Raw genomic sequence first — 12,383 nt, 5'->3', positions numbered from 1 at the left:
GATATTGACCATCAACGGTCGACATTTACCAGATTTCAAAATTTCACAGCAAGATATATATAAATAGATAGAGATAAATCTAATATTTAGTCAAAGAAAACTACTTTGTGTCGATTAGTGGTCCTCAACCGGTGGTACGAGAAAATCTTTAAGGAATACACGGCAAACTTCTAAAATTTAGACAAGTTATATTTTTAAACATTTTTTACCCTTAACGTTAAGACTCTGGTGTCTCAAAAACATGAAGAAAAGGTTATTTATAAATCATTTTTATTCTATAATTTAGAAAAAACATGAATTTAGATATGTCCGGTCCTTAGGGCTAGCGGAAATAAAATCGAGACAATTTGCGTTAAAAAAGATGAAAGCAACGACTTTCGAAATTTTATAGTTTTGGTCAGAAGAATGTTGTGAAGAGATATAATAAGTTTTCTTTTTTCTTATAAGGCCGTAAATGTATTTATTTCAAAAGACAAATATCAATAAATTCAGTCTTGAAATTTAAATACCAAGGGAAATGGCTAATAACGAGTGATATCTAAAAATACGTCGGAATAAATTATTATAAGCGGGGGAAAAAAGCAATGAAGAGAGAATAAACTACTATTTAAGTGAACAGGGTATGATTGTCTTTATATTTTAAAATAACCTGAAATTAGTGCTCATTTCTAAAATTTAAGAAAATTCGGATGTAAGCAAGTCGAGTACCAAAAACACAGATCTTGATGCTGATTTTATTAAGTATGTGGTTGATATTCTACTTATCCCTTCTCCTCAAATATTAAGGGAAAAAAAAGGCTTTTTAATGAAAAGGGATGCATAAATAAACCTTCACATTGCTTAACAACTTCCCTAGCTTCCCGTGTTTACGTCTGAGAAACTATCACTTTAGTTGGGGCAAACCTAACCTGGCAGCGTCGAAAAGCTGTGAGTGGGATCTGCGTAACTTTCGAAATGCTACCAGGTTGGGTTTGCCAAAACGATAGACTGACTCTTCATGTTTATTCAAAAACTACAAAATCGTCCGTTAAGAAATGACAGGCGAAAATTGCTTCTACATTTGAACGAATGCCTGTTTGACGATATTTTGATAGTTGAAATTTTAACCCGAACTCCAGTGAATCGACCCTAAACTCAAGCAGATAGCGTTCATTATTGACCACTTTTTCGTTTCTTCATGCTCCAAAAATGAGTCTTACCAGAAAAAAAGGTAAGTTGCCGGATCCAGTTCAGCCTTGTCAAAATAAAGCATTTCCCTGCATGTCAAACATTACCAAAAAATATTGTCAAATTATAATGCCATGGCGCGAGTTTCATTGTTTGGTGGACTCGATCAGTGCGTTACTCGATCCCTGTTATATAAGGATACCTTATTCCCTTTTTATCCTTCAATTAGAAAAAACGAGAACCATGTATTTTGACGAAAGTCAGTAGAAAGTTAGGAAATGTTATGATAGATAAATTGTAGTTAAACAGTTAAATTTTAAAATCTACTTAAAGTTAGCGGTTGAAAAATTGAAAAAAAAAAATCTCTCTTTAATTGATTGAATCTTGAGACTGGTATGACCATTAGTAATCGTCTGTGCTCTTTCATCAAAATCGCTTAAACGAAAAGAGAAAAGAAAGAAAAAGGTGTGTAGAAGCCAAAATGTCAAGCAGTGTGTAAAAGAACATTGCAATCGGTATTCTGTCCGTTCTTACGTCCATTGTTGCGCATCGCATTCAGATAGGCTTAACTTCTCGTTATACTTCTGGATAAAAAGAAGAAAGAGAAAATAACAATACGTGGATAGAGAATAGGAAAAAATAAAAGAATAATCCTCGAAATCTATCAGTGGAACAAAGAACTGTTTTTGTTCGCTGAATCACAAAAGACATTTGCTTTTCGGTTTTCGGTGGGGGTGTGCTCTTGACGCGACAGCTAAAGTAGCTTTGATTGAATAATTATGCAAAGCAGGTGCCTCCTAGTTCATTAGCGCCATTGTTCGCCTTCACGTTGCCAGATTCGCCCTTTTCAATTCGGACGCGGAAGAAAAATTGCAATAACTTCTCCCGGTTGCAGTGAACATTTCCTCGCTGAGCAAATATTTCACGTTTGACGGATGTTTCGCGCAAGAACAACAATATACTTTGAAATTTTAACGATCGGTAACGTATTTCAGGATCATGGATGTTTCGAATTAGTTTAAGCATTTGTTCGCTTCAGAATTGAGAATCCTTTAACAGAATTTTCTGAAAGTCGTTACGAAGATTCATTGTTCTTTATTTTTTACTTACTTAACCTTTAATGATGAAATTGCCGAGCTAAATTCGATCTCTTTGTTGCAGGACTTTGTTACAAAGTATTTGATTAATACCTTTTCTTTATTCCGGCGTTTCCAAATTGAATCACTTTTATTTTCTGCTTTTGTTTGTAATTCTTGGAGAAAAACATTTTTTCTATTGACATGTATTTCACAATTATGCGAGTTATTTGGGGCCTTTCCTGACCTTGACCTACTATTTTTTGCTTTTCACCATATGTGCTACGAAATATAACTCACTTTTCATCTTATCTACTGAGAAATTCATTTCTCACCAATTGAGGCATTGAGACCCAGGGCCAGGTTAAGTCATGGGCACATAGGGCACAGGTTAAGGGCGCCAAATCTGTACCTTAAGTTGAAAAAAATGGAATAATTTCAAATCGGACTTAAGTAACATAAAATGTTAAATAGCAACAGCAAATGAAAAAAAAAAACAAACCTCATTCACAACTTTCAAATCCAAAATATTTTATTCCTTTATTAAATTGAAAACCGGAGAAGGGCGGGGGGAGGGGGAAGATGCACCAAATACAGTTCGTAACCAGTGCTTAAAGATGTCATAGTCGAGCCCTGGTGAGAACCAAATGGATGTAAGTTCCAAAATTAAAATTTTGGAGATAACCAGTGCAAATAGGGGAACCTCACGTCTTCTTTGGAGCAAGAAATGGCACTAGTAATCCTGGTAGCTGCTGCTATACAACAAGATTGAGAAAAAATTTCAATGAAAACCTATCTAGGATCTGAATTTTAAAAGCGTTTCATAAGAAACTTAAAAAAATCACTTACATCCCTTTGCTTCTCACTGCCTCAAATGTACTACGAAAAGTAATTCACTTCTCACCATATCATATCAATTTCGAAATATCACTCGCTTCTCACCAATTTCGCGAGGGAATATTCGATTCTCCAATTTCATTTAAGTAACACTGGAATTATTTACTTTTGTTTGCACGAATTACAAAACAATCACTGTCCACCTAAAAGCTGGAGTTTCAACCTACAACTCACTCTGGCAGGTGGAGAGACTGTCATGTGGCTGATAGTACCGTGATTCCTCACTAGGTAAAAGCGCTAGTTGATTAGAGTGCATGGCGCAAGGTACACCATGGTCAAGGTACAACAATCTCCCCTACACCAATTATTTTGGATAGGCTTACCATTTTCTCTTAGTAACGAAAATACCTTTTAGTAATTAATATTTTGTATTCGAGTTTTCCTTTTAAATTTTATGTTCTCAAAAAATGAACGAATTAAATTGCCGCCGTTGTTTTACTTATTTGGATTATAGAAATACTGTGCTGTGTAATTCCTTCAAACAGAACCTTGAAGTTAACAAGCAAAAAGTTCTTCGATCATATAATTCGTCTTACCATGATGAAGTTTCTAGATCAGTAGCAAAAGGATACGTACTTGTTTGGGGAAGTATAAACTAATATCTTTTAAAATTGGGTCAGTGTCGGTCAACCTTGTATAACTTGGAACGAGTCACTTTATCTGCCATGGTAGTTTGATTTTTTGATTCTTAATTTGATAAAACGAAATTGTAAGTGATTTTCAAGTAGGCTTTTTATTTTCTAGATTAAATTAGTATTTTAACACGTGCCCCTAATAGTCCATTGACCAAGTAGCATTGCAAATTTGGGTTTTTCAATAATGTTTTTGTTATATATTTTTTTGATTACTAATAATTTTTATTGTTATTTGCAGACAGACGATGATCGAGATTCTGGGACCGAATCAGACGACGAAGGTGCTGAAATCGAAGAGCTCCAGAAATGTGAGTAAAAAATTCGATAACTCTTATTTACACGAAAGGTTTTTAATTTTTGTGACATTTGTCTTAGCCACCATCGTAACCAAAACTCACTTTTGAGCTAGCTCAAGGAAGATAGCCTACATTCTTGCCAATCATCATATTGATCAGAAAGCAAAGAATAACAAAAGAATATTGGTGGCATTGAGTAACAACTAAACGTTAAAATAAATAAATAATAATAATAATAAAAACTATAAACTACATTACAGATGTATGCTTTATTTTTCTTATACATTTTGCATTTTATGGTTGTTCGAAAAGATTGTCCGTTTTTAAAGTCTTTCTTATATTTTTGCATTGGGGCTTATTTTAAATCAAGCAACATTTTAGTTTTCAAATTTGAAGTATGATTTTTCTGTAGATATTTCAGTTGTTTTTGTTGTTAAGTTTAATTTTACTCTCACTAATTTAAATTTGAACTGAGCCATTTTCAACTGCTCATCAGTTCATCATTTTACATTTACGGGTTCATTACAGCTTCAAGCATGTACTGTTGTCTTAACGTGGTCACCTGATTTTTTTTTCTTTTTGACACCTGAAACTTCATTTAGTATAAATCGCACAGACTCACTAACGAGGTTGTGGCACCGTGTGCTATACTTTTTATTTAAGAAAAGGAGGTTTTAATACAATTATAGCCAGGGCCGCCGAGAGCTTAAGCGGACCCCTTTTCCGTTTCATTGCTGGGACCCCTTCCGCCCATGGAAATATTTACTTTAGTTTTAGTGCCAATATCTGGTAATATTTTAACTATGTAATAACACCTGTACTCCAGTCAATTCCAGTCAAAAAAAAAAAGTATCCCTGAAAATTATAGAATACTAGCTGTACCCGACGCGCGTTGCTACGCCAACAAAAAAATACATCATTATACTGATTTTCATGACAATCGGTTGAACGGGGCAGAAGTTGCTACTCTGCAGTGCCACCTGGTGGCGAGTGGCTTCAATGAGCATATTATGAACCTTCTCCGTGTAAAAATACATATATATAGCAATTTTCATAATAATCGGTCCAGGTATCAAGTGAAGCCGTGACTATACTCAAATTTTGTGCTCACGCAGTTTGCAATATCAATCAATCGCTAAAAATATCAAATAGAAAAAGTTTTAAATCCCCCCGTTGCATGAAAATTCATAAAACAATAAAGAAAGAATTTATTTGTTCAAACTCAAGAAAATGACAACAGCTAACTTCTTATCAATGAGATCTTTCACGCGAATTAATTTTTGCAGCCGATCATTTTATTCGTATTTATCCAATGGATTGTGACTTAAATTGGAATAAAAAAGGAACTACCGATCGGATTTTTTTCGAACTGGTCTATAAACATTCCCAGTACCAAAAATAACAAACGGTGAAAGTTTCAGCCAAATCTGCCGGGTAGTTTTTGAGTTCATGGATGACATACAGACAAACATTCATTTTTATATATAAAGATGATAATACAAACAATTTTTAAAAATTGATACTCATATTGTAATATTTTGTTGTAAGTTGGAAATTATTTTTGACATTATTAAATGATAAACTTATAATTAATGATCTTATAATTAACAATTGAAATATTGATTGAGACCTTCTAATATTCGGTGCAATATTTATTTAGTTAATATTAAGCTTATTTGTATTTTAATGCTTTGCACAGTTAGTCATGTGCATGCAGGGCAACGTGGATGGGGCGAAGTGAAATAGTTAATTTCGTTTAATTGTTCAATCATTTGTTCAATCTCTCACTTATTCTTCATTAATTATTTTATTAACATACCTTAATTTAGCAATTCACTTATTTATTCATTTATTCACTTACTTTCTTATGCATTCACTCATTTATTCGTCCTCATGCATTATTTAGTTTATTTATTTTATTGTTCGTTTATTTTTTTAGTATAATTTCATTTATTCATTCCACCATTTATTTATTGATTCATTTCATTAAAGATACTTTTTATGATTGAATACAAAATATTTCTCTGCAAAAATATTTCATTTTTTACTTTACTCCATAAGAAAAGTGAACATTTTCCTTTTTGCTGTAATTTTCAAAACGAATTTCGAATTTGTTCATTTTGTAAAAGTTCCGTTATCTTAAGCATTTCACTTTGCCCCACATTCCCCTACTATTCCGATTCCTTAAGACCGGACCCCTAATGTTCTGATTTGGCTGATCGGAGCTGATTCCAATCGGTACTGCACGACTTTGACAGGTTATGATCACATAGACTTTTATAATTACTTCGGAAAGGCTGACACTCCCAGATTTTATTTGCGCAGATACTGAATTTTCTATTATAAAATTTTACCTGCAGCGCGCAAAATTTAAACAACATTTTGTATTTCGTGCATCGTGCAAAAACAAATTTATTGTTATAAAATGAATATAGTGAATTTTCTTCACTTCGGAATTTTAATTAATGTTCAGAAAACTTTCTATCAAAGGAAAGTTCATTTTTCTTTTTGAGGGTTCCCGATCTGTTTATGTATTTTTCGATTTTTATTTAAACGCATTCTAAAATAGTAATGTAATATGGAAAATTGTTCACAGAAAAGTTCCCCGTGTCTTTCAACAAAGTGTATCCAGTAGAATTGCCTTTTTGTGACACATTTTAAAAGGCAGCATTTTATTCACTTGCGAAATGCATTACCCTTCTTTTGAACGTTTCGAGCTAGCAAAAGCATATTTTCCCCAGTGAAACAAACAGCGTATATTTTATCTGGCATTTCGAACTCCGATCGAATGACATTTGCATTTTATTCTCTCTCTAAAGGGGGCCTTTAATCTTTCTTAAATGCACAGAAACTTCATATGCTTCAATTTTTATGCCCCTTTATTTCCATTCCTTTTTTTACCCAATATACATTCTATCTACAATAAGTATATTTTTCATTTCAGCTATAAAAATAGTAAATATATTTAAACTCTCATGAATTTTGGCAGTTTATTTGTATAAAAATAAATATTTCGACTAGAATTGTTGTATTCCTTCCTTTTTTCCATCAGTTATAGTTTTAATATTCGCAACAAAAAATTTCTATAGACCCTTATGACAATTGGCAATGAGACCAATAATCGTTGACTGTCAAAAATGACGTCATATGGACACACGTAACAGCTGCTTATATGTGACCTGTTTTGGTTTAGCTTTTGCTGTACTAAGATTTATTCCTTTATTTTTAAATATTTTCTTTAAAAAAATAGTTTTTATTCTTTTTAAAAAAATAGTTTTTAAAATGTTAAAGCATTAGATTTAATTCCTGTCTTTTATCATACACGGACTAGATTTCTGGTTACATTTTCAATAATGTAATGATGTTTCGGTACTTTGCCATTATACGCTCACAATTACGCAGAAGATATTTGCCTCGGGCTCCGCCATTTCTTAGGACGACTCTGTTTGGGTCTGCCACGCTGAAAAATATGACGAAAACGATATTATGCTGTAAACTTAAAAATAGGGAGCTTAGGGGAGCTGAAAGTACTGAATCATAAATGCTGCCAAATCAAGCAGCCTCTTCAAAGTGTGGAAAGCTTCCCGAAGATTCCAAAATTGAATGTTTGTGTTTATGCCTTTTTTTCTCATGCATTTGAGAAGGAGTTTTCTTGTTCCTAAGGAAAACTCTTGGAGTAGTTTTTACTATAAATGTATGTCTCTATTACTTGTTTCCAAAAATAAATATTGTGACTTCTAATTTACGTGAAATAAAAATTTCGTTTGTAAAAGATATTTTTTTACAAATGTAAACATTTATCTTTTCTCAAAAAAGCTAAAAACATTAAATCAACGTTTAAAATTAAGAGCTAATAATTAAATTCCAGGGGTGTTTTGAGATTTCAAGTAGGGGTTGTTCTTTGTTACCACGAAACTCGTGTCTACAATTCTATTGCTAGTTGTGAGTTTTCAAAATTGTTGTATATGTGTTTACTATCCCTTACAGTTTCTATGAGATACACTTGATAAAACGTTAATTTTACTCATTTTTTTATGTGCACAAAACAATGAATGTAATAGACGATCGGAAAAAAAAAAAGACAGTCGACCAAAATCCTCACAGCAGCTTTAAAACCTCACTTAGTCTATTATAATTAATAGAAAACACTTATATCAATTAAAAAAAATGTTTAGAGATCTTGTCGAAACAATACCATTTTGGAGCGCTTTCCAAATAAATTATAGAAGTCGTTAATGTAATATTTTTAGCACCAATTATTAATAATCCGCTTTTGAATGACTTTTTAAGGGGAAAATGACTGGCCTTTATCTATTGCAAAATAAAATAACTACAGAAAGACATTTTTATCATCATTTTTGCACATGAGTGTGCCAAATGATCTTCTAACAAAAGTAGTGAAGTAGGTGCTTCAAATCGTCCATAACTTACTGAAATATTTTAAGTACCTGGGTTTTAACTTATTTATGGTTTGCAGGTGATATCAAACAAAAGGAGCGTCGAGGGTTGTAAATTCAATGACCAGCAGGATGCGCTCAAAATCCTCTTTGCGGCAAAAATATTTCTTTTAATTTCAGAAGCAGCTGCCTTCTTAAGTTATATTTCTTCTCAGAAATCTCAAAATATTTAGTTGTTTCAAGTAGACAGAAGTTCCGACTCCGACTACCGGCCTTTTTACTAGGTACTTTCTACTAGTACTCTCAGTCTAGGAACTAGAGTTGAATTGTCAGAAATGCATTTTTTTAAATTTCTGGTATCAACAAAATAAATAGGTCATTTCACATTTCAACGAAGAATTAAAACCTATAGTTTTTTTTTTTTTTTTGTAATGTAATATGTTAAAATTATTTAAAGGATAAAAGTTTAAAAGCCAAAAAAAAAACTATTAAAACCAGTTTAACGATCTCGAGAAAACTTTTTCAGTACTATGCGTTTCATTTCCAACATACTATTCTAATAATTTAAACTCTATTTCGTTTGACTTGTGTGTTAGCTCTGTTGCCTCTTCGTTGCTGCTTCTCACAGTATCTTATCTCCAAGTTTACAATTTGTGGTATTGCGAATTGATTCTTTCAATGTGTTCTAATGATTTGCTCATTATCTTGCCCAGGAGTGGATTAAATTGGTTTTGGGGCTATGGACTATCACCGAGGGTTATCGAAACTATCTCATTAAATATTTTTAAATTCATTTTCGCATTGCATAAAGGTGTATTTTTTAACTTATTTAAAACACACACACACACACAAAGCATGAAATGTGTGTGAGGTACACTTTTTACTCTCCTATTCCCCCTCCAAAAACTATCTGTGTATCCGCCCCTGATCTCGCTAACTATAGTGAGGCTGTGATGAGTTCAACTCTTACTATTGCAATATTTATTTCTTTTTCGTGTAATAGGAAAGGGTAATTGGCGCTTCGTTGAGCTCGACAACTTTTGTAGTTAGCTTTTCAAAAATTTTCCAACCCAATTCCGCGCCAATAACACATTTATTTTTCACTGAACTCTCTTCAAACATTGATCATGAACATGATAGGAAGAAATTGATCAAGCTTATGGTTCAACTATCCAGAGTTGCACTACACTAGTCCTCAAAATATGTATTGATGTATTGAGAAAAATGTTCCTCAGACTTTCGTATTTTGACCCACTGTTTTGCTTTTAGACATGGAGAGCATCATCAGCTTGGACAGCAGCCGCCACAGCGAGCACCACCGCCGCTCGAAGCGACACCACCAGCACCTCCCTTCTCAGGTGACAGCGGAGGACGACGGGGCCGCGTCCTCCCCAGCGGACGCGCCTCCCTCCCGCCCCCCGCACCACCGCCACCACCACCACCACAGACGGAGGACGAGCCACCACCGGTCCTCCCCAGCCTTAGCGGACTCGGCGCTGCCCTCGGACAGCGACCACAACGTCGATCACCACAGCTCCGAGGAGGAGCTCGAGGTGATCAACAGTGGGAGCCCCACGACGCCCCGGCTCCCCCAGCCGGAGAAGCGCAAGTGGGACTGCTCCGCCCCGTTGGACGATGAGCAAACGCTGGGCGATGACGACGAGAACAACTGCCCGGTTGAGTTTCGGACCTCGCCCCCCGCCCACGCCCACAAACCGAGCAAGTGTCTGAGGCAGGCGCACATCCCCGCGCACGAGCTGTGCTCTGTTTCGCCTAGGAAGAGGCACCGGAGGACCCCCACGGGACAGGCTATCCAGCGGCCCTGCCTGGACTTTGAAAAAATGCAACAGGTAATAAATGGATGTGGGCGAGCGACGAGTCTGTAGAGCTGCAAAGAGCATGGTGTCACGAAACTTCCCGCGATCCGAATGTACTCAAAACAGTCACAGGTCTGGAAGCAGATCGCGTGAAATCACTGCTACCTCCCAAAATTTTCGTTTATTCGACAAATTTTGTCTAACGATTCGGCAAATTTGGGACATAATTGCAATTTTGCAATCTCCATTTTCATTGGATGTACTGATGTGTGCATACCCGTATTCATCATTCGCCAAAATTTGGAGTTCCATTCGGCAAATTGAGAATTTCTTTCCCCCAAAAATGTAAGTTCGGGGCGCTCCTGTCCGGAGGGGTCATGATTGAAATGTCTAAAGCTGCATTTTGGGGACTTTTGAAATTCACCCCAGACCCTCTATTTGAGCACGAAAATGACACTTTGACCCCTTTCCACATAATGACCCCCTCTAACACCTGAAGCTCTGGGGCGTGCACAGACATTTTGGGGCCCGTCACAAATGACTTTTACGGCCCCTTCCATATTGTTTACCCAACATCCCTACACATATTTCACCCTTATTTTAAAAGTGTCGGGCACCCTTCAGGCACGAGCCCGGGCTAACAGATGTCCTTTCTGCCTACCTCTACATGCCCTTGCTGAAGCTGTAACCGCCCTTGGCTCAAAAAGAGGGTGTTTTTATTCTTGAAACTCCTTCCTTTTTTTACAAAATCGTAGGACCTATATTTCAGTCTACTTCGGACAGTTACTGGCACTAAGGAGACCACACAAATCAGTTCTTCTGTGTGCACTCCGGTGAAATTGCGAGGAAAATTGTGCTAAAGCTACTTCTCGGAGCAGACTTTTTTCCACAATGCTCGATCTTATATCATGTTTATGACGACTTGATGCTTAATCTTGGACGAGCTCATTTATGTTTGAGCTTTGAAGAAGATAAAATATTTTCTTAAGTTTTTCCGACCAGTTATTTTTGCATTGATAACACAAAAAGGCTGAAGGAAGTGACATCATGTTCGTTGCAGTTTTATTATGAACTCCATACTTGTGAACGACGTCGTCAATTGAAATTTTTACCATTAATTCTTTAAATGCTGGAAAGTGCTTCTGTAAAGAAATGCGTCAAATGGACTGAAGACCAAGCGTTATGGTGACGTATACTTGTCGTTACTTTTCTTATTGAATCTATCCACTTACTCCATAACCATTTATTAGTATCTTTCAGTTGTATTTCAGATTTTATGTTATTGTTGTTACCTGTAATGGGGCAATATTGGCTCCTCACCATTTGCAGACATAGTGCATTCCCCAAGCAGTGCTAACGATTCTTTTATGCGCCACCGGATTACCCCTTGTGAATTTTGACACCAGTTGCCCATCAAATGGACACACCTGGGGTTAATGCAATTCGAATCGCACTAGGAATTTGATTCAGCCGGGAGTATCCAAACTGAATAGATTCTCAAGGAATCAAACACACCGCTTAATCATATGACATTTATGCAGACGATTTTTGGCATTTTGATGATCCACTGGTTGCGGATCGGGTTTGAGCCCGGAAACTTGGGCATGAGAGGCTAACGCCTTACCTCTATCAACTTCTGCAGATGTTTCAAATTGCACTCTTTTTTTTCTTTTTTTTTGAATTAATACATGAATTTTGTTCGGGCACACCGCAGATGACACAAATCATAATAGAATTGACATCACAACAGCAACCGATGGGAACCGAACCCACTACCTTCGGCATATGGAACAAGTTTTTTAATCAGCCATGGAGGCCGCTCATTACTTATGTTGGTCCTGTATCTTCATTACAGTTAGTTTATTGGTTTCAAAACCAATCATTTCGCCTCAGTGGGTAATTGCCAATACTTAAAAGTGATCGGTACTAGTCAAACATGTTTTGTCAGATGGATGCCATGCTAAATACACTATCATGAATTTATCTGGGGGAAATACCTTTTCATGTGTACTTGCTTGAACTGTGTGAACACGCATAAATATGAATAATTATCCAGCATTCGAAGGGTTAATCCTCTTAACTGTCATCGATAAATTGA

General features: G+C 35.7%; 1 protein-coding gene across 1 annotated transcript in view; it reads left to right on the top strand.

The window, feature by feature from the left end:
• The window catches only part of LOC129222798 (uncharacterized), a 131,729-nt gene that overhangs the window by 53,117 nt on the left and 66,229 nt on the right, over positions 1-12,383 (top strand). The window contains exons 2-3 of the mRNA XM_054857343.1: positions 4,014-4,083; positions 9,738-10,318. Coding sequence (XP_054713318.1) covers positions 4,014-4,083; positions 9,738-10,318 — 651 coding nt within the window. The remainder of the gene's footprint in view (positions 1-4,013; positions 4,084-9,737; positions 10,319-12,383) is intronic.

This window comes from Uloborus diversus, chromosome 5 (genome assembly GCF_026930045.1).
Source record: "Uloborus diversus isolate 005 chromosome 5, Udiv.v.3.1, whole genome shotgun sequence".
In the NCBI taxonomy this organism is placed as follows: Eukaryota; Metazoa; Arthropoda; class Arachnida; order Araneae; family Uloboridae; genus Uloborus; species Uloborus diversus.
Note: the sequence above shows the minus strand (reverse complement) of the source record. Positions and strands in the feature narration are given on the sequence as shown.